We start from the raw sequence: 22,361 nt of genomic DNA, 5'->3' as shown, positions 1-22,361 counted from the left end.
TATATATTACACTCTCATTTCATTCATATTTTACTGTATTGTTGTGATATCAGTACTATATAAGCATGCTGAATGTCACAGCCAACAATTTCAAAAATAAAAATTAATAAGAAAAAAATTTTAATCAAGGAAAATGATAAATGCACAATCATTTTTCAGACGCGTCGGTTGAAATGCATCGTTAAACGGTGACGTATCAAGATGGTGGACATAGTCATGTAGGTCCCACACTTAATAGATTATTACTCTTATTTTGAATAATTTTATATATAATCGTGAAGTGCGTAAATACGACCATAATTATTTTAAAAAAAAGTAAGATTTATTATTAAAAAATTAATTTTTTTCATATGAATTTTATATTTTATTTATTTATTTTTAAATAATTATGTACGATTGTAAATATTTTTTCCTCCCCCTCCTATATGTTGTGTTTGGATGTTAAATTGAATTGAGTTGAGTTGAGTTAAGATGATAAAATATTATTAGAATATTATTTTTTAATATTATTATTATTTTAGGATTTGAAAAAGTTGAATTATTTATTATATTTTGTGTTGAAATTTAAAAAAATTATAATAATAAATTGAGATGAGTTGAGAGAATTTAGCTTCTAAACGAAGCCACCATGAATGTTCAATACAAGCAGTTTTGCGTTGGTTTTTGTGTCTCGATTCTTGCCTTGATTTGGTGGGTTTGGTGGCGAGTGGCTCACCAAATTCCAAGCAGATTTTTGCATAGAAAATAAGAGAGACTCTCAAAAAAAAAAAAGTGACCCATCCAAAAAATCAACCCAAATCGAAATGGATTGGAAGAGACAGACAGATGGAAGCCTAAGGAGCATAGAATGGCACATTCTGCACCACTCGAACCTGGACCCAATATCTCTTCCAGCCAATCGCATCTCTCCCTTCCATATCTTCAACTTTCTTCTACTGCCCATTCCCATTTTTTCCTTTTTTTTTTTCTCTATTTTTCATAACAAATACAAAAAAGAAAATACAAATCTTGTTAAAGATAATATATATGACCGGAAAACAAGACGACAGAAACAAAGAAAAGTTTTCAGTTTCATCCATGCAAATAAAATAAAATAAAAGCAGAGTCGGTTCGAGCTCAACTGGCTGTCCTACTATTTCTCGTCACTTTGGGTTCATCGTCTCTTCCTTTTCTTCTAGACTGACCGAAAAAGTTTCCATCTTGGGGTCTGCCTTTCTCTATAGTGGATTCCGGTATGCCATTCTTGAACCCCCACAGAGCTTTTTTTTTTCCTTTCTTTAATGGATGTTTTTCTAAAATAGTAACTAGATATAATTCAGTTGGAACCACTTCGCTGCTCTGCCTTCAAAATTACAATCCTTAATGTTGAGACTGTTGCAAGCTTAAATCATCTTCTTCCGTTTTCCTTGGTTAATGACTAGTTGGATGATTGGATCTTCTTCCTTGTGTTCACGATCCAGTTGGGACGTAAAGAGAAGGGATCCCAGATAGAGAAACCATGTGATTAGAATATGGAATACCCATGTGTTCATTTCAGATTGAACGACCCTTCATTTTTAATACCAAAACTGTTCATTCGTTGAATGTAAGCAGTAAATATTGGTTTCTGTAAAGAATTTAGTTTAGTATTCGTATATGTTTGGAACTTTGGATACCTGTTATTCTGCAATTCATGAGACGCATTACATTTATGAGTTGTGTCATATCTATGTATGAGATGCTGAATTGGTGTTGTTCTTATGGGAAGAGGGAGGGAGAAAGTTCCTTGACAGATATAGACGGATATACGCTGTAATTTTTCTTTTTCTTTCACAAAGGAGGAAATCCTCGATCATCAGTACTTATTATGAGCTAAATATGCTGTGAAAAAGATGTTGAGTTAGTTTATTCAATATGATATTCGCCTGGTTGTACTTATCAAAAGAAAAGGATATTTGCCAAATTATCAAACTAATAGTTCACCACATAGGGGTCTGCATAATTTGGATACACTCCTTATACCCCATGTCAAACCAATCTTGTAAACCAGTTCTTTGAGAAACGAGTACTTAGCATTTTGTTCCTTGTTTTTTTGGGTTTTAGCAGAAGATATGTTATAAGGGGTACATCTTGGAGAGCAATTTTAACAATTCACCGGGGCTGTTGAAGGAAGCACACTAGAAGAAATAATTGCGTGTATTTGGTTTGACAAAATTGTTAAAGACGTGTTATGTTATTTGTACATACATCAGAAGAAGCCATATGATGGCCGCGGCTGCAGTAATTGGGCTTAGTTCAGGGAAGAGGCTCTTGAGTTCCTCCTACTATTACTCAGATCTCGCGGAAAAGATCCCGTATGCCAATGATCATGCAGGAGCGCACTATCAAATAACTTCATCCAAGAAAGTGATAAGTGCAAAAAAGTCAGCTAATTTTACTCCCGGTTTTCAGTCAGCTATTCAACAAACACAGTCTATCAAGGCTGTCAAAGAACATGTGGATATTGTTTCCTCTCCTTCAACTGCAGAGCCATGGTTTCAGAGATCCAATGAACTTGAAGAGGAAAGTTCTGATCTTCATTATTCAATGGAGGCACTTCTTTTGCTGCAAAAGTCTATGCTGGAAAAGCAATGGAATCTTTCTTTTGAGCCGAAGGTACTAACTGACTCACCAACAGGAAAAAATCGTAGGAAGATACCTGTCACTTGTTCTGGAGTATCAGCTCGGCAAAGGAGAGTGAATACTAGGAATAAAATTCTGAACAAAAGTGGTTATCTGATGCAACCTTCTAGCGGTAAGCAGTTGAGATCCATGATCAGTCCAGAGCTGCTTCAGAGCCATTCAAAGGGTTATGTCAAGGGCGTAGTAAGTGAAGAATTGCTTACTCATGCAGATGTAGTATGCCTGTCAAAGAAAATTAGTGCTGGTCTTTCCTTAGAGGAGCACAAATTGAGGTGATTACATATCTCTCCATGTGATGAATAAGTCTAATTTGGTGAACTTTCTTAATGTATTTAAGACATTAGCCTTTTTTCGAGAAAGCGGATCAGTTTTCTCCTTTACTTATCGATCCACGCGTTGAGAAGTTTAGCCTATAGCAAGTGATGAAGATTTGACCTTAGGATACATTTAGTTTTCCCAATAGTAGAATAACTGATGATGGTATGATATTTGAATAATTCCAATGTGTTCATATCATTTGCATAGCAATATCAAGTGTACTTGAGTTCTTCCCTTTTTATTTCTATCTTTTGCATAACAAAACATTGTTTGTTCCTATTCTATTCCTTCAACATTATGTGAATAGAATTCATTACTCCTGTTAACTTGTTCCATGGGAGGCCCTTAAAATCGTCAAATTATGGTATTCATAATTACAAATAGAAGGTTGAAAGAGTATGAGACAAGTGTATGAGAGAGAGAGAGAGAGAGAGAGAGAGAGAGAGAGAGAGTCATTAGTTTATACTTTTATGTCATTTCTGGCAGGAGAAAATCTCTTATGTCTTTCTTCTAATTTTTATAAATGGAACATCCAGATTGAAGGAGAGGTTAGGATGTGAGCCATCTGATGACCAACTTGCAACATCTTTGAGGATTCCTCTCACGCAATTACAGTCAAAATTCATTGAGTGTTCTTTAGCAAGGGAGAAGTTGGCAATGAGCAACGTTCGTCTGGTCATGTCTATTGCTCAAAGATATGAAAACATGGGTGCTGAAATGTCTGACCTTGTTCAGGTGATTTTCTGGTTCTTGTATGACTTCAAATAAGGCATATCAATTTATGATGTATCATAAACTAAACTGCAGCATGTAATGTAGATTTTTATTATAGATAAATATTGTTATTTTTTATGTAGGGTGGTCTGATTGGATTGCTGCGTGGAATTGAGAAATTTGATTCTTCAAAAGGGTGCAGAATTTCAACATATGTTTATTGGTGGATACGTCAGGTAGGGCTAATATTTCCCTGCTAAGATTGTAAATAACGCAACCTACGGAGAAACTCAAACATTGTCATGTGTTAGAGACTACAACTCAATGCAATCAACTGTGTTAAATTGCTTACCCTTACGAGTTAACCAAGTATAGTTTTTAGTTCCATTTTATCATGGATGAAACAATAACAGCTCAAGATGGTCAATCGGCCTAGACCATCCGCACTAAAATAATCAAGGTGCGTAGATATTCCTAAAACAGATCCTATATGAGAATATCATCTACCTCAATATTGTGGATACACACGTCCATTTTCAAAGTTCATACTGACAAAAGCTCTCAATTATTGAGTCGACGTTCGAGTTGTTTACTCCTGATCATCTTGTTTGACACTACTGATGTGTAAGAGCAGTACAGAGCAAAATGCTGATCACATCAAATTTTGGAGGAAGAAAATAATCAAATTGCTTCTTCTTCTGTTTTTCCTTGAGAGTTTATACCTTATTTGGCAAGTCGGGAATATCTGTTACATGTCATTTTCACAGTAGTATTAAGTCGATTACTAGTGTAAATTATATCTTCCTGCTCATGACTTTGAAACCAATTCCTTCATCAGTTATGGAAAAGCTAATACTGGCTTCCTTACCAGGGTGTTTCACGAACATTGGTTGAGAATTCCAGGACATTGAGATTACCTACCCATTTGCATGAAAGGTTAGGTTTAATCCGGAATGCAAAAGTTAGACTGCAAGAGAAAGGAATAACTCCATCAATTGATGTAAGTTTTCTACAGTTATAAGCAATTACATTTACTATATTTTAACCTTTGCATACTAAAATATCAATCAACATGCCTGATACCACCTATCATGAATGAGGCACAATATAAGCTGCTTTACATTTTTGTTGTTTTCATCTTGCCTACCAATTATCTTGTTGTTTCCACCTTTTTCTCAGAGGATTGCAGAATGCCTGAACATGTCAAAAAAGAAAGTCAGGAATGCTACACAGGTACTAAATGTTTGAAATTGTATATTGTCTAATACATCATGCTTGGTTAAATTGTACAAGCATGCTCATTGTATGGTGTCATTTCATGCAGGCAATGAGTAAGGTCATCTCTCTTGATAGGGAAGCATTTCCCTCTCTGAATGGTCTTCCAGGAGAAACGCATCATAGTGTAAGTATTGTTGATGAAACCTTACTTCTGCAAACCCAATTGTGGAAACTTTTCCAATGTCGCAAAACTGCTTCCCTATGCTCTTGGTTGACCTTTTTTTTTTTTTTTTTTTTCTCTTTACTATTTCAGTACATTGCAGATAATCGCCCCGAGAATAACCCATGGCATGGAGTAGACGAGTGGGCACTCAAGGTAAATAAACTAAAAGAGAATGTATGTAAATAAGTGGTAATTCAAACACCTTTTAGTAGTTCTCTTGAAAGTGTTCCAAATCAAACTGGATTTGTAGATATTAATTGTTGTAATCTCCAAAGTAATTACAAATCCCTTTTAATTTTATTCTCAGGGCCTCATCTTAAACCCTATGGCTCAATTGTTAACACCATTAGTCACAATCCTCATCCCTTTACCGAGCCTTTTTCTTTATTGTTCCTAGCCAATGTTTGAGCCAAGCATAGCCCCAGTGGATGGGGGATTCTACCCCCAGACCCTTACACCAACAGCACCATAAGTACCATAAGGCCAATGGCCTATTGGCGCTTTACCGAGGATCTTATTTTAAAGTATACTAATACCTCATACCATTTCTCCACAGAAAATATTTTAACTCCAAAGCTGAAACTTTGTATCAAGTTTCTGTACGCATTCAAAGTTTTTTCTTAAATGATCTTAGTAATATTTGGGACTACTATCTGTTTTCAGACTACTCAAGTAAAACTCGTGATACTTATGTCATGGTATTTATGCTAACATCTTACTTGTAATGTATTTGCAGGATGAAGTAAACAAGCTCATTAATATGACACTTGGGGAACGGGAGAGAGAGATTATACGTCTTTACCATGGTCTGGATAATGAATGTCTTACATGGGAGGATATTAGTAAACGGTAAGTGCACAAACTAGACAGTATTAAATAGTAAACAAGCATAACTAAAAGCTGCATCATAATTTTCTTTAGTTACCAAAAATCCTTTCTTACTGACCACTCTTGTTTTTTCAAAAAATAAACTGCACATGTTTATCAATGGTATATATCCTGTGGCCGTAAAATCGGATCAAACATCTAGCTCTATGATTGAAAGACTACTGTTTCAATTTCTGGACATGATTGTCTTTCAAATGAAAACATGTTTTATGGGGTTAAATCATAAAGTTTAGATCACCATCTGGGATCCTTTTCTTGCATGCAGAATTGCATTAGTTATTTTTCTCCAGTTGGTTTTGATGAATATATATATTGTGCTTACTCTTCAGCATAGGTTTGTCCAGAGAAAGGGTAAGGCAAGTCGGACTTGTTGCATTTGAAAAACTAAAACATGCCGCGAGGAAGAGCAAGTTGGAGGCTATGCTGGTGAAACATTAGTTTGCTGTGTTTCATCAAAGACGCGATGATAAGATGCATGACTGTATATAGAGAGACAAAAGAAAACAATTTGTTTTTCCCATCAGAAAAAAAATTTATACAAGATTATGCCAGGGTTTTGGACCCCAAGTTTCTGTAACAAGAAAACACTAATTAAGAGCTTGTAATTGGGAGCGGAAATTTTTTTATGTATCAAATTTTAAGAGACTAAGTTCCGTTTGGGTAGTGAGGTATTCTGAGGGGTATTCAGAATACCTGAGAATACATTGACACCCAAACTAGGTAAATCTCTTATGTGAAGCACATCTCATTATCTTTGGTGACGATAATAAACCAAGAATTTCATTGAGGACCTTGAACTACCAAGTCTAATTACTTTTCTTTTTCTTTGTACAATCAACCTTTTTTATTGAAGCACTTCTTCTTTACCAACATTGGAAATGTTCAGATATTAATGCTCACAAAGTAGAGAGATCTATTGGATGACCAATGGGCATTTGGCATTGAGTGTAGAGTTCTCCTTACCTTTTTGATACAGTAAAAATACTCGATAAACTTAAACCGAGTCCAGTCATGGTTGGAGCCGAGGAATGGAGTCAGATTTGCTCAATGAGTGCTTGTCATGCCTCAGATTTGCACAAACGCATCGCCAACTTGGAAAGCAAAACTACCATGGAGGATAGAACATAGTTTGGATCAATAGAAACAATGTTCATTTTGCAGATGATCGATCACTCAATTATTTTCTAAACTAATGCTAAGACAGCTATGGTAGTACTGCATGTAATGCACATCTCATAAACAGGACAATGCCACGACCATGAAAAGAAGTTCATGCCTTCGTTGGGAGAGGCAACAAGGGGGCACAAACTACATTCACAAAGTTTAGGTTCCTCTAGTAGAAGATCTAATAACAAGGAGCCTTACAAAATGATATCGCTTAACCCAGTAAAGGACTACAAGCAAAAGCTTTTTATCACGAAAATTTAGCTAAAACGAGCATGTTTCAAGTCCCAGCCTGCTATAAAAAGAAAAGGTCACATATTTCAAGCATCAGTTTAGTGCAGTGGGTAAATTTAGAGGGAAAATTGATTAATTATAACTAAGTATATAACTCTAAATGACACTTTTTGGACATATATGCATTAACTCTTAAAATATCATTAAAAATGCTATTTGGACAGTAAATGCATGTCAATAATCTGCTAATGATGGCACCAATCCACACCACACATACAGTCATACAGGTTCTTAGGAAGGTCAAATGCAAATGCACAACAATGCGTTTTTGCTCTAGTAGACAACAGATTGTTTCATTAAGAGGCTCAACTAACATACTTTGTAATAAGTTTCAATTACCACCTCAAGGTTCAAAGTTTGATATTGAATAAGAAATTTAGCGGATAAAGTAAATCATTTGCTAGAAGATATGTAGACGTCTTGGGAAACATCGAACTTGGCCTTATCCATGATACATGTCAACAAAAGAATGTCATCAATATCTGGAGGAGGTAAACTTTACAACTTTGTTGAAAGCAACACCATCTTCAACTTTAAAGACTTCTTGCTCTTGAAAGTTGACATTTTTGGTGAATATTTGGGTTCTAAAGCTTCTAGAGAACGATAAAAACGCACTAAAAAGGCTCTGTAATAACCTTTCCTAGGGGTCAGGGAAGTCCTTTTTGCTGTGCTATATGGAGGTGCACATGAAACTCCCATGGTGAGGTGTTTCCAGTATTCATTTAATATATACTCTGACTGTGTACTATGCTTACCAATAAATTAGTAATTGATACCAGTATTATAGAACCATCTCTATTGAAAATAGTATTCAAATTGTACAGATGAGGATCCAGTCACAACTATGTATGCATTTCAATGAATGTATCTACTATCCATTAAACAAGCTACCTTAAGACCCAATATCGTTAACACGAAGAAGATCCATATTTACAAGACCAGAAAACCGGAGAAAAGCGAAATGAAAACCTATGTTAAAGTCGCTTTTCCAAAAAAAAAAAAAAACAGAGAGAAAATCTATGCTGGTGTCAAGGAAAATTAGACTTGCCATTTCAATTCGTACAACAAAAATTCTAGCCACCACAAGCTGGAAGAATCAGGACAAGCTAACCTTTTGAGTCCTGAATCTATGCATAATGAATAAGGCCTACAAATCAGAAACACCGTTCCACCTCAGCACAGAGTTTCTTCACAACCTAACAACTTTTTGTAGGGCACTCTACAACTCAGCGTCTCTTTGTAAGAAAACTATTGTGCTTGTCCAGCAAATCTTGAAGGGATACAAGGGACCACGCTTCATCGGTTTGGGAATACACCTTTTGATTCAAAGAGTCCATTATAATGCTTACATTACCGAAACCATATATCTGGTGACCATTGTGCATCCTGCCAGGTTTAGGCTTAAATAGTAATCCATGCTGTTGGGCATGCGCCTCAATAACTTCTTTCAAGCTCATGTCAACGGCACCACCCATACCATCCATATTTGTAACACCACTGAGGCTTGCAGCTGCTTGCTGTGCCGCTGCTTTCTGCTGAGCCTCAAATTGCCTCTGCTCAAGTACCCTAAAGTAGCTGATATTCTCTTTCAGACCAGGTTGGACCACCTCCAAACCTTCTACAGCCTGGTTCATCATCTCAAGACCAAGGTTAAGCTGATACCGGATACTTTCATTGGCCAGCAGCTCCTTTGGAAGAAGTTCCTTCCAGCCCAGGTACCATTTTGTAATCTCCTCAAAGTTTGGGTTCGACTGTAACCAGTGATATAAGACCTGTAGCCACTTGGGAAAAAATAACTTCTCCATCATATCAACCATAAGATGAATTGGTACATCAGAAGCCCAGTTCATAACCCAATAAAATTCATCAAGCTTCTGAATTGACGGGTTTACTTGGAATTCCTGAAGAACAAGCTGCAACTTAGGAACTATAAATCTACGCATAAGCTGATCCCAACTCACTGAATCAAACACAGTCCTCCAAGGCGACAATATAGTATACGCAGACACATCACTCGGATGCCAAGCACCAAGAATTTGACTCAACTTGACACGTATCGTCTGATACATACCCTCCAATTTGTGTCCCAAATACGGTAACCATGGATGCATCCAAATGTGGATCGGAACAGTTTCCCGCAGTGGTTCCCAAGAACCCACAGCACTACTCAATTTCGGCATCACAATGTTATCTAAGATATATTGGAGAACCGAAGGAGGTAACAACTTTTCCCAGGAATCCAAAAACCGTAGCATCGGTTCCGGGTCTCTGGCCTGCCAAGTATTGACGCCAGAAATTCTCACAGCCGGTAACACAACTTCAGATACCAATTGGGCATAAGGCGACGAACCAGTATCCCAGATATCGTGAGAATTTTCACCCTGAAGCAAAGTCTTCCACAAAGACACAACCTCCAACCCGTGAAAGGGATTCTGAAGAGGGTCCCATCCCTGAAACACTCTAATAAACAAAGGCAAAGCATATGAGCATGCAATGCAGGACAAGTTACATAACTTATAATCATCAGGAAATTTTCTCTGTAAATCCCCGAAACACTTCGCAAGCGAGTCCAACGTCAACTTTCCCATCGAATTCTCATCTCCTAAACGGTCCAACACGCCCAATATCTCCTCCATACTACCCAACTGCTGCTTCTGCCTCTCGGCCTCAACAACAAACTTCTCCTTCTGCTTGCTCAGCATCTCCACCGCCTCCTTCTCGTGCCTCAAGTCCCTGTCAATCTTCTCAATTTCGAGCTCCGCTAAGTCCACAACTAACCTCAAATTGTGCTGAAGCTCCGGCATCGGCACGTCTTCCTCCCTCGCCTTCTCCTCTGCATTCAAATTCTCCAAATTAGTAAGCACCCGGACCTGCGGACCCCTCATATCATAAACCTTCTGAACCACTTCACCGAACCCCTGCTCCGCCTTCCTTTCCAACAACTCTTTGGCAGTCACATACTCCTCCTTCTTCTTCCTGGCCTGCTTCGACCACCGCCTCTCCTTCACTCTCCCCACATTCTCAGTCACACCCCCCGAACCCTTCTTCTCCTCGAGCTCCTTCAACGCCGGCGGCAACTTCTTCGTCTCCTTATAATCGTTGAACCCCATGCCCATATTCTTAGGCCGCAACTTCGCCTCAATTGGGGCCACAATCCCTTGCGCATTCTTCCCAAGCCCACCGCCCTTGTACCCCATTTTCTCCAACAACTTCATCCCAATCCCCTTCGTGTGCTTCTCAAACCCACCAACATCGCTCCCACTTACAAACCCTTGATCTTTCACTCTCTTACCCTTATCCACTTTCGACTTCTCCGCTCTCTCCTTCTCCCTCCTCATAGCCCCTTCCTTAATCTTCTTTCCAAACGCCGATGGCAAAAAAATGTCATCGTCATCATCTTCACCTCCACTATTACCCTTGTTACCATTACCGTACTCTTCATTCTTACGAACCCCGTTAGAACTCGAATTGAACCCTAGACCCAGCCCAGAGCTAGAGGAATCGAACCCGAGCCCCAACCCAGGTTTGTCGTCGTCGTTCTCATAATCTTCGTTGTTTTCTTTCTTGGAATTCTGATCGATTTCCTCTGTGGGCAATACGGTCCCGGTGGAAATGAAATTGACGGGCTTGGAGAGGTCGGCCTTCTTGTAAAGATTGGGATCCTTACGACGCTTTTTGGTGGAGTAATCGCCATCGGAATCGGAGGCGGAGTCAGCGAAGACGCCGTAGAGTACGTCGTCTTTGGTCTGAGTGCGCTTCTCCTTGCGCTTCCTGTAGTAGAACTCGCCGCCGATCCATTGCCCGTCGTCGAAGTCGTTCTCCGTCCCGAACCTCTCCATCTCCTGGTAATCATCCATCTTGACGTAAAGCCAAAAACAAGAAAAAGAGCTAAGACTTGAATATCCTATAAAACCAAAACCCTAATTCTGTACGCAGAGTCGGAGATTGGCACTCGGGTACATCAGATTTCTTGCCTGAAAATGGATCGTTGTGGTATTCTTCGTCTTGAATAATGCGGATCAAGCTGATCCAAACCGACTACCGGGTGAAATGGGCTTCGTCTTGGGCTTTGGGCTTGGGCTATTGTAATCACTTCTAAAGTATTTTCCTTGTCTTATATATTATTCATCACAATTATAAAATAATTAAATATTTTGAAGTAAAATATTATAAGAAAGTCTTACATTACGTGTATCCATCAAATCAACATATGATTTATTATTTTTATCATTTTATTTTTCTTAACTGTCAATCATTTAACATTACGACAAGAAATAATAAAATAATAATAAAATGGTGAATAACATATTTAATGGGAGGAGACAATTTATTCCAATTTTATTTACAAGTTAGTATGAAAAACATATTATACACCCTACTAACATGTTAAAAAATATATATATTTTAAAATTTCTCTAACAAATCAGATTATATTATATTGAATCTTGATTAGGTGAAGGTCACAAATCGTGACAATTACAAACATGCAACACTTCCTTCCACTTTTACATATAGGAAATTTATGCCTAGTTTTAGTTAAATAAAGTTCCTAACTCTCTAAATCAAAGTTTTAAATACCGTGTCGTACAGGTCGGTATGGTCAGTATTTATTGTGCCAGGTAGTGATCGGTATAGGAAATATATGTGTTTCGTACTGGATCAAATACCGATCATACTGGTGTGTTTTGGTCAATACCGGTCGGTTTTCAGTGTACTGGCCAAAATTAGTGAATTTTTTTATTTTTAGTGTATTTTTATAATTTTCACTCAAATTTTCACATTTAAAAACTATTTTCTTGACTTTTTTAATCCACTTTTCTCGAGGATTGAAAATCAAATCTCTTCTCTCCTTTCGTGATGAAGATGAGTGAATATTTTTTTTAATAGTTGGATTGAGAACTTAAAAGTATTATTGAGTTTTATAAATATATGTTTTAACTTTTTAAAACTTGCATTAATGTTATTTTGAAATATAATTTATATATATAATTAATTTATCTATATATAAACTATCCTGAAATAGTATCAGTATCGAAATATTTTGTTTCAGTGCCTTAACCAAAACAGTCACCAAAACGGTATTCAAAACTTTGCTCTAAATACCATATCCCACTGTCTTATTCTAAATAGGGGTGTAATTGATTCAATTCAGTTTATTTTTAGACCTTTTAGTGAATTGAATTGAACCAATCGATTTCATAATAATCAAAATTGAAACCTCAAATGTTTTGATTTTTTTTTTTTTATTTTTTTATTTTTTTTCAATTAGGTTCGGTTCAATTTTTATGCATTTTTTCATTTTTCTCCTGAATTTTATTTTATTATTATTATTATTATTTTTACATTGTATAAATGAAGTTCCTTAATCTAATTGTGTGTAATAAAATGTTAATGTCATGATACTCTCTAAGATATTAAATTACTAATATGTAAAGTAGCATGTAATGGAAGTTGAGTTATACTTAGATAACTTAGGGTTTAATATATCATTTAATTAATGAGTACTATATAATGTAGATATGCAAGTGCATCAAGAACATGGTTGGCCAGATCTACTTTTCGCTAGAGCTCCTCATTCTCCTTCTCTCACTCCTCCATTCACCTATATTGTTTATCAAGGTTTTTTTTTACTTAATTTTATTTTATTTTCTTCAAGGTCGAAAAAAACAGATTTATAGTTTTCCGGCAACTCCCAAGAGACACACGCGATACAAGCAGATTCACAAGTCGAAAATTAGTTGGAGGAAAGTGGTAGTTTTGCGAAAATCATCGTGTGTGGTTCTCACGCACCACCCACATATGTGTGTGGTCTTCACATATCATCCCTTTCGGCAGCTCTTTTCGACACACGCACCAAATCACCAGATTTGCTACCACTAGACCTTTCAGATTTGACATTTATGGCTGAAAAGAGACAAGTATGTTGCTTTCATAGGCCGTCACAAATTTTGAAGTCTACCAAAGTTGGTCCAAACCATAATCCGTCATTTTTCGCATCTATCTTATTGCTTTCATTTTTAGTTTCCTTATTGTTAATTAAAATAAAAAAGAGTTTATCTCTCGAACTTTTATCTGTAGAGGTTGAATCTTTATTTAGGTAGAGAGTGTTGTCTCTTGAAAGTTTATCTGTATAGAGTATCAGTAATAGTGAAAACTAGACTAGTCACAAAAGAAAATAGTGTACTGGTAGAGCTCCAAATGTATTATTTTGGTTTATGATGTCATGTTTAATATGAGGACATTCTAGAATATATCCTGTTATAAATGTAAGTTTCTCTAATGAATGAATGATAACAATTTCTCTTAAAAAAAAGTAAATGATAGGTGATAAATTTGATAAATACTACCTAGCAACCATAAATAGTAGCATATTAATATCTTAATAATAATGATACATACAAATTTTAAATATACAATTTTTGCATAATTTTTTTGTGAAAAAGTAGACCTTGTTATAAAAAAGTGTAAAAAACTCACTAATTCCCGGTAGGATTTACTTTTTTATAAAAAAACTTGTATAAAATTTGTGCATTTAGATCTTCTCCCATCATTACTCATATTTTAATATTAATATTAAGTAATTATAAATAATAAAACTAAAATTTCGTGATATAATTAATATCTATTTAATATATAAAATTCAGCGACTTCATTCCACGTGTCCTCTCCGCACTCCCACATTTCTCGCTACCCAATCTGGAGTGAACAACTTTTCGCGCTGCCACCCTCCTCCACTCCCTCTCTCTCTCTCTCCCCTTCAATCATCAAGCTCCTTTCGTTCTTCCGTATTGAACGACATAATCCTATCCTTAATACTTCTTCAATGGCCAAGTCTCTCGTGGTTTCCTTTGGTAGTCAGGCGCCGGTTGGTCCTCAACATCCTTCCTTGTCCCCAAACTACTGCCACGCACTTCCACCACCAAAGCCCTTCCTCTCTTCCACCCTCCAAAGCCCCCTCTCTTTGAAGTATGATTCTTTCACTCCTTTGCTTCACCGCCGAAACATCCGTTTTCCGGCTCCTTCCGCTCTTGAATCCGACGTCCCACATCCCCTTCACGAGGTACTTCCACTCCGACTCCGAGCTCTTTATGTTGTAGTCTACAGTTTTATTTTCAATAAGTTTAACCAATGCAGTGTTTGTCGGGCCGAGAAAATGGAATGAGTTTACCGATAAAATAAGGGAAATCCCCGAACAGTTTCTGGGCTTTCCATTTCTCATTCTCTAATTCACAATTTCAAGCAAAATCAATAGATAATCGGTATTTATTTTGTCGTGGTTGGGGGATAGACAGTTTACAGAAGACCGATATCATTAATCCAAGCTAGTCAGCTGAATAATCGTTGTACTCACTTTTCCAAAAGATTCGATTTAGTTAACGTGGCGTAGTGGAAGAGCCATTTCTTGTTCTCTGATGGTTAATCTCAAGAAATTAATACCTAAGCAAATTTCTGGTTGAGATTTTCTTTTTGGTGGTGGAGGGGTACGTACAGGACCGGTCAGTTGAGCAAAATGATTGTTGACACCTAGTTGAGTAGGATCTCGCTTTTTCAAAAGATTCAATTTCCTTTCTCCTTTTTCACAGTTGGCGCCAACGGAAAAGCTAATAGATATGATGTTATAACTACTAAAGCTTTGGTTATAGGAATTTTCTTGTTTTTTTTTTTTTTTTTTGGCTTTGATATATAACTTGGTATAAAATGTTAATGAAATTTTAATTCTCAGTCCTGTCTATGGTAGAAATTAATTTGAGGCCTTACGTCTTGTGTTTTCTGTTTCCTAACAGAAGCTCAACTTAGTTGAGCTGAAAATTGTGTAAAGTGGCTCAATTAATCCTCACATTTTCTAGAACCAAAAACAAATTGTTCTCCTATGATGTTGCATTTTTCATTTTTTATTTTCCTCTTATCCTCTGGCTGAGGTTTTAATTCAATGTACTAATGGATTCCATTTGGGGGTTTTGAAAGGGATCAGTGAAATATGGGGGCAGTAAGAGCTTTGAGCAATGGGATTCGTTAACTGCAAAGTTCTCTGGAGCATCAAATATCCCATTTCTGTTACTGCAAATGCCTCAGATCATCCTTAACGCTCGCAATCTTTTGGCTGGTAACAAAACAGCCCTTCTAGCTGTCCCATGGCTGGTAAATCATTACAGCAGCGTCTTTGTTATTTATAGCAATACTATGTAATTTTGTCATGCTCAGCTGAGTGATGTCTCGATCCTCTCCCATGATTTTGTCATGCTCAGCTGAGTGATATCTCGATCCTCTTCCATTATTACATCATGGAGAGTCTAAGATTCAAAACTTCAAACAATTTTATTTTCCTATTTTTTATAACCAACCAGGCAGATAATTTGCCTTTGAACTTAAGGAACTGAATGTTGCAAATGCAGGGGATGTTTACTGGTTTGCTGGGAAACCTTTCACTCCTCTCATATTTTACAAAGAAGAAGGAGAATGAGGTGATCGTTGTACAAACATTAGGCGTGCTATCACAATATGTGGTATTTGCACAGCTTGCACTGGCTGAAGCCATGCCTCTGCCTTATTTTGTGGTCACTTCAGTTGTTGTCGCAGCGGGGCTCATATTGAATTTCATGAATTATTTTGAGTGGCTCAATTCTGGATTATGGCGTCTTTGGGAAGATTTTATTACTATTGGCGGGCTGTCTGCACTTCCCCAAGTAATCTCCCCCCCCTCCCTTCTATCAACCTGTCTATTAGCACTCCCAAACACATGAACATCAAGTATATATTTTGGTATTTAGATAATGATGATGTTTCTTAAATTTTTGGTTCAATATTGACAATGAAAACATGTAATACAGATTATGTGGTCTACCTTTGTCCCATATATACCAAACAGTATCTTGCCTGGGGCAATAGCTTTTGTTATAGCAGTGGCGGCTGTTATTATGGTAAGTTTACACTACCTGTGGGCTGTTTATTTGTTTTTATATATGTCAGACTGATGAGTTATGAACTTATGAGTCATACATGAGGAAACCATTGGCACACAGCTCAGTTTAATTCTAGGTGCATAAAGGTTCCTTTCTTTTGTCTATGGCGTTGATAAATTAATATTCTTACTCATGAAGGAGGAGAGAAACCCATCCCTAAGAAACCATACATTAAGAGTTGACAGAGAAATTGTGGACATTGTCTTCCAACATGATTAAACTTTTTGTGCTTTACAACGAGTGAATCTCTTCATCAAAACAATCAAGACATTTAATAATTCTTCATTGTTAGATTCCTTAACGTTTCACATTGTTGAACTCATCGACTAAGACCCACTTTAGAGTCACTTTCCAAACCATAAGAGTTCCTTCCCTTTCTTATTTTCAAAGGGACTTTTCAATATTGTTGCCTGTCATGCAAATAGAATTATGGATATAATGTACTTCTTGTTATCACGTATTTATTTCATGTAAAAAATTACCAAAGGAAAATGCATGATATGATTTGTAGATAATCAGTCACAAAGAAAAATTGCTCAATTTCGAATATGTGGTCAAACTAAAATTAAAGTCAGAAAGGGTCCTTTATGTATTTCAGTTGGTTTAGATCAATAGAAGTGGAACAAAGAGAAGTGTAACTGTGTCAAAAATTTAAAAATTTAATCACATTTCTTCTATGGATATTTAATGAGAGAAGTGAAAAAGGCTCCATTATATTTCTGTCACAATTGGAAGGATTTGTGAGAGGTGGAAGGATATTGTACTAGGTGTTAGAGGGCATTACTGTAATAAGTATAACTCATGAGGGTATAATCGTCAATTGTATTTTTAGTATATATAGTGGAACAGTAATGAATAAACAGTAGGGTTTTGAACAAATGGTTTTTCCCTCTTGTTTCTGTTCTCTATGCTTTTCAACACTAGGTAAGTGTAACACACCCTTAGTGGACCCTATTTTTTACACTTATTTTCTCCTCTCTTCCTTTCATTACTCAAACTGTGACGCCCCGACTCCTACATACAAAAACACGGAAATCGTGACGTCAGAATGATGACAACACGGGTCACGCATCCCAACGAAATGTGCTCAAGTGTGTGCAACATGCACAAGTGCACAATAAAAATCGCAGCGGATAATATAAATAAGTCATCTAAGTACCAGAAGTTTAAATACAAATATTCAAAACATATCATCTTTAAAAGGTTATACAGTCATCCCAAAATATATTACAAATGCAAATACATAATAATTGATAAAACGAATCTCGATATACGGGAGCAATCCCAGATCACTCCTCAAACGGAGCCAAACTTAAGGCTCGTCATCCACATCTGCATCAAAAGCTGTGATACCATAAAAAGGTACCACAGGTAAGTAATAATCCAAATAACTTTCGCGATAAAAACGCATTAATGCAACCAACAAACAGATCCCAAAACCTCATTTTCTCCGAAAATGATTATTTTCTAATACAAGCCAAAATCCCAATTTGGCCCAAAAATATAATCCGTAATTTTTTCAGAAAATGATTCACACAAAAATCAACCATTTATCGGACACTGTAGGCGGGAATCACAGGCGGGACACAACCACCATCCCTACCGCGTGCACCGTAGGTGGGAATAACAGGCGGGACTCTACCACCATCCCTACAGTTCCTTTCCACACAATAAATACTTATCAGAGTACTGTAGGTGGGAATCACAGGCGGTACTATACCACCATCCCTGCTTACCACCATCCCTACCGCGTGTGCAGTAGGCGAGAATCACAGGTGGGACACAACCACCATTCCTACCGCGTGCACCATAGGCGAGAATCGCAGGCGGGACTCTATCACTATCCCTGCTTACCACCATCTCTACAGTCACCATCCCTACAGTCACTTTTCCTTTTTTCTCAAACCAGTCAATCCAGTCAAACACATTCAAAATCATTTTATATGAAAATTCAATTTTCAAATAAACACATGAATATGTATGCAATCACGCGAAAACCCAATTTTCATTTACAAACATGAACATGCGTGCAAATGCAATGAACAAGACATGACACCAATATCCAACAACCAACAATGTCAACACAATCCAATCACATAAATAACTCCATCCTCCAATCCATCTGACCCTCGTACTCCTCGGACTCAGTCCGGCATAACCAACCAGTTCACAGATAAAATAAGTTAGTGCAAAAATACATTTAAATCACGAAAGTTCTTTGGGAAAATACTTACAGTGCTATAATATAATTTCCGAAGGATCACGGAGTTGCAAGAAATGGTGGCTCAGCAATGTAACAGTGTAAAATACACTGTGGCCGTGGGTCTCAAAAATGCACTTTTGAACAGGGACAAACCAAGACCCGAAATTGATAGGGTAGGGCTTAGAGATGTCGGTGAAACTAGTGGTGTGGTGGTTTGCCGTGGGCGGCGGCGTAGGAGGCGGTTGAAGACCAAATTTCTCAAATCGGAGATGGAGATAGATAGGCTTCATCGGTGGTAGATCGGGGCTGAGGATGGGTGCATTGGGTTGCTAGGAGGTTGAGGATGAAGTGGTGAAGAAATGGTGGCCGGAGGTGGTGCAACGGCGGCGCGCAAGCTCAAGAGGTGCCGCGGCTTGGTGAAGGGCGTGGGGGCTAACGGCGGCGTGGAAGGAGCTTGGAATGGATGGGGGTGGTCGCCGAAGGGAGGGGAAGAAGGTGGGCTGGGCGGTGAGATGCACGGTGGCGCGCGGTGGTGGTTGGGTGGAGGAGAAGAAAATCGCACGGGAGAGAGGGGAAGCAGCGCGCAGGGAGAGGAGAGAGAGAGAGGAAAGAAAAAGAAAAAGGAGAGGAAAGAAAAAGGGAAGGAAAAAGAAAAAGGAAAAATGGAGGAAAAGAAATGAGGTACAATTCTCACATCTTGGGTCACAAAAATGATCAAACAAAAAAGATTTTAAAACAAAAAGTCAATTAAAATAATTTAAACGTAATGATAAAATGAAAATAAAATAATTAAATCCAACAATCAATTAATTTAAAATAAAGAACAATTTAAATGCATCACAATAATAAATATTAAGAAAACATATCAAATTTAATTTTCACAATTTAAAGATCATCAATTAATTTAAAATAAAGAACAATTTAAATGCATCACAATAATAAATATTAAGAAAACATATCAAAGTTAATTTTCACAATTTAAAGATCATAAAATGAACCATTTAAAAATCCGACAATTTTAAAACAAGAGAATAAATTTTTGAATTAATAAAAATAATCATTCAATAAAAATATACTAAAATACGGGATGTTACACAAACAAAATAAAATACTATAAAAATTAATTCTCTTTTCTTCCTTTTCATCAATTCTTTTCTTTACAATTGAAAAATTAAAATCAAAGGGGCTTATCTTGGTACATTTCCATCCAGACAAATTCATCTCAAAACATACTGTGAGATTAGGCGCCTTTGATATGAACATAAACAATTCAAGGTTTTTAATCTGGTAAAAATGCTTGTGTTTAAATGCTTTTTCAGATTTGAAATTTCTTTAGAAGAGAGATTGAAAATTTGTGTCGTTTCTAAACATGTAGCTGCTAAGATTTGCAGGCAAGACTGGGAAAACTTTCAGAGAAAGGTGCAAAGTTTGTTGGAGCAATTTCTGGGTGGACAGCTACCCTTCTCTTCATGTGGATGCCAGTTTCACAAATGGTAAGCTAAGCTTGTCTTGCTGTTATAGAATTGCAACATATTTAACAGGGAAATCTCTTTTATATTTACACTGAGAATATGTGCTCCTGTTCAGTGGACAAATTTCCTAAATCCTGATAACATCAAGGGCTTATCAGCTTTCTCAATGTTGCTTGCTATGATGGGAAATGGACTTATGATCCCACGTGCACTCTTCATTCGTGACTTTATGTGGTAATGCTCTTGTCCCTCCAGCCTTTTTGTGTTTTCAATGGTGATATAAGATAGTCATTGTTCTGTATAACTTTGCATCGTACGGTACATCTATATCTCTTACTATATTTTCGAAACAGCACGCTTTGTATGAAACCACACATCCTTACTCAAATCATAAATTTTGGAAGCTAAAATGTTTGAACTCAATCATGACCACTCAACCTTTAATCCATTAGAAATTGTGGTAGTTTAGAAGTCATTTGCTATTTCAGGTTGATTATTCCTCCACATGAAAATTGTTATTTAAATTATAATTAAATAAAATATGTTACTAAGTTAAAGTCATTTAATGACAAATAATGTATCTACTTTAATTACTAACTTTTATTTAGGAGTACTGGACTTTTAGTCTCAAAAGGGATGTCTTTCTGGTTTTCTCAACATAGTTTTTTTTTTTTTTTTTTTTTAAGTTTTGTACAAATGGATTTATAAATTACTGTTAGTCCTTCCCTTTACTCAAGTAAGATTTGTGAAGATTCTCAATACTAAGATAGAAACAATGGATGATAAGGAGAGAGGAGATCAAAGTTCTCAACCAAAATTTTGGGTATCAAAATGCTAGCATTGACACTCTTTTAAAGGTTTTATTTATTGCATAATCCTAGCATGACATATATTGCAAAGACTACCATATACCTTAGTACTTGCAGTTAAAAGAAGGGCTCTCCTATGAAGCAATTGTGATTCTTGATGTTTATTGACTCCAAATCTGTTGGTGAAATCCACCTTTTTTTTGTGGGAAAAGAAAGGTTGTTGCAGTGGAGTGGTCTGTCCAAATGGCTACTCTCTCCATCAACAGAAAATCTACATGCATAAATTATCTATGATCAATGTAAAATATTGTTTTATCATTTTTTGATTGAAATGGAAAGTATCACAGAATTCTTGTACATATATCGTTTGGCTTCTTTAGACCGCCAGGAGGTTATATGCCAACCAATAAATTTTGATGAACTACTTCTCGACCTGGTTTAACACACCCTTTATTGTTGAACTTATTCTTTGATGTCTAGGTGAATTATTGGTATATACACATTAACAAAATGATGGTTCATCTACGATTGCAGGTTCCTTGGTTCATCTTGGGCTTCTTTGTTTTATGGATATGGGAACATTTTATGCTTGTACTGGTAAGAAAACCCTAACTACTGGTCCATATCTACTGGTATCTTTAATGTTTTTTGAGCAGCCATTTGGATCTCAAACTGAAACAAGGTATTGTATTGTGATTGCAGTTTCAAAGCTATTAGTAAGGAATTCTTCTTTGCAGCATCAACTGGTTTGTTTTTGTGGATAGGTTGTCCCTCTTCCTCAGCAGTACAACAAGCCGATTACTTTTTTAGAGTTATATACAGAAAAAAAAAAAAAAATGTTTTGGCCCATCTATTGATTATAGTGTTTCAGGTGGAAAATATCTCTGATATAATTATCCTTGTAACAGGAATGGCTCTGTGGAGAGACACGGTAGTTTATGGTTATGGCTCACCTCTGACATCTTTAAAAGAGTTGGTTTTTGGATCTTAATCCAAGGTGATTGCTGCAAATAGATCCCAACTGATGCAGAAGTGACCTGGCCTCTAAATCCTGAGCATGAAATGTAGCAAATTATCCTCCGATGTGATGCCAGTGCTAGATTGACAGACATCTGCGACACTAGAATGCCAAGAGGTTCAAGTATAAAGCATGTCTCTCATATCATAATCATTGCCGAAATTTTATCTCCAGGATTTTGCTGGAATGAATACCTTGCAACTCTTACAGGTTGGTTATATAGGGGTTGTTATTGTCAATCAATTATGAAACCACATTCCAACTCGGAAGACAATTGTGCTCAAAATTTTTTCGTGCAGTTACGTGTAACATTGTATAATCTCTTATAATTATTTGTCCGATTCCACACCCTGCTTGTTTTTTAAGCTCTCTCTCTCAGGGTGGCAAATGCCTTGTTGTGTGTTTTAAACGAGTTTCCT

At 36.7% G+C, this 22,361-nt stretch overlaps 3 protein-coding genes across 5 annotated transcripts; 2 read left to right on the top strand and 1 right to left on the bottom strand.

Annotated features, from left to right (window-relative positions):
* Positions 1 to 1,030: 1,030 nt before the first annotated feature.
* Positions 1,031 to 6,809, top strand: LOC121253858 (RNA polymerase sigma factor sigA-like). 2 transcript variants are annotated; one of them, XM_041153786.1, is made up of 10 exons: positions 1,031 to 1,232; positions 2,086 to 2,933; positions 3,516 to 3,714; positions 3,837 to 3,929; positions 4,565 to 4,693; positions 4,873 to 4,926; positions 5,018 to 5,095; positions 5,225 to 5,287; positions 5,871 to 5,983; positions 6,352 to 6,809. In XM_041153786.1, the coding sequence occupies exons 2-10, from the start codon at positions 2,242 to 2,244 to the stop codon at positions 6,458 to 6,460; spliced, it is 1,530 nt and encodes a 509-aa protein (XP_041009720.1). In that variant the 5' UTR covers positions 1,031 to 1,232; positions 2,086 to 2,241; the 3' UTR covers positions 6,461 to 6,809. The 2 variants fall into 2 exon arrangements, with proteins under 2 accessions (XP_041009720.1, XP_041009721.1); XM_041153787.1 differs by having other exon boundaries at positions 2,083 to 2,933.
* Positions 6,810 to 8,333: 1,524 nt separating this feature from the next.
* Positions 8,334 to 11,478, bottom strand: LOC121253857 (septin and tuftelin-interacting protein 1 homolog 1). The gene has a single exon (XM_041153784.1). It carries the CDS (start codon positions 11,335 to 11,337, stop codon positions 8,707 to 8,709), a length of 2,631 nt encoding a protein of 876 aa, XP_041009718.1. The 5' UTR covers positions 11,338 to 11,478; the 3' UTR covers positions 8,334 to 8,706.
* Positions 11,479 to 14,157: 2,679 nt separating this feature from the next.
* On the top strand, positions 14,158 to 22,290 carry LOC121253855 (maltose excess protein 1-like, chloroplastic). Of its 2 annotated transcripts, none has more exons than XM_041153782.1 (9): positions 14,158 to 14,540; positions 15,446 to 15,619; positions 15,874 to 16,164; positions 16,309 to 16,398; positions 20,035 to 20,136; positions 20,231 to 20,349; positions 21,459 to 21,521; positions 21,627 to 21,688; positions 21,833 to 22,290. In XM_041153782.1, exons 1-9 carry the CDS (start codon positions 14,304 to 14,306, stop codon positions 21,913 to 21,915), a joined length of 1,221 nt encoding a protein of 406 aa, XP_041009716.1. In that variant the 5' UTR covers positions 14,158 to 14,303; the 3' UTR covers positions 21,916 to 22,290. The 2 variants fall into 2 exon arrangements, with proteins under 2 accessions (XP_041009716.1, XP_041009717.1); XM_041153783.1 differs by having other exon boundaries at positions 14,402 to 14,540; positions 15,453 to 15,619.
* The last annotated feature ends 71 nt before the right edge of the window (positions 22,291 to 22,361 follow it).

This window comes from Juglans microcarpa x Juglans regia, chromosome 3D (assembly GCF_004785595.1).
Source record: "Juglans microcarpa x Juglans regia isolate MS1-56 chromosome 3D, Jm3101_v1.0, whole genome shotgun sequence".
Lineage (NCBI taxonomy): Eukaryota > Viridiplantae > Streptophyta > Magnoliopsida > Fagales > Juglandaceae > Juglans > Juglans microcarpa x Juglans regia.
Note: the sequence above shows the minus strand (reverse complement) of the source record. Positions and strands in the feature narration are given on the sequence as shown.

What these genes read in the sequence shown, in the direction of transcription:
- LOC121253858 (XM_041153786.1), top strand. Translation starts at nt 2,242, where the DNA reads ATGATGGCCGCGGCTGCAGTAATTGGGCTTAGTTCAGGGAAGAGGCTC. An exon ending in GAATAACTCCATCAATTGAT is followed by an intron (nt 4,694 to 4,872) that starts GTAAGTTTTCTA and finishes CCTTTTTCTCAG; the next exon opens with AGGATTGCAGAATGCCTGAA. An exon ending in CAGGAGAAACGCATCATAGT is followed by an intron (nt 5,096 to 5,224) that starts GTAAGTATTGTT and finishes TTACTATTTCAG; the next exon opens with TACATTGCAGATAATCGCCC.
- LOC121253857 (XM_041153784.1), bottom strand. Translation starts at nt 11,337, where the DNA reads ATGGATGATTACCAGGAGATGGAGAGGTTCGGGACGGAGAACGACTTC.
- LOC121253855 (XM_041153782.1), top strand. Translation starts at nt 14,304, where the DNA reads ATGGCCAAGTCTCTCGTGGTTTCCTTTGGTAGTCAGGCGCCGGTTGGT. An exon ending in CAGTGGCGGCTGTTATTATG is followed by an intron (nt 16,399 to 20,034) that starts GTAAGTTTACAC and finishes TAAGATTTGCAG; the next exon opens with GCAAGACTGGGAAAACTTTC. An exon ending in AACATTTTATGCTTGTACTG is followed by an intron (nt 21,522 to 21,626) that starts GTAAGAAAACCC and finishes TTGTGATTGCAG; the next exon opens with TTTCAAAGCTATTAGTAAGG.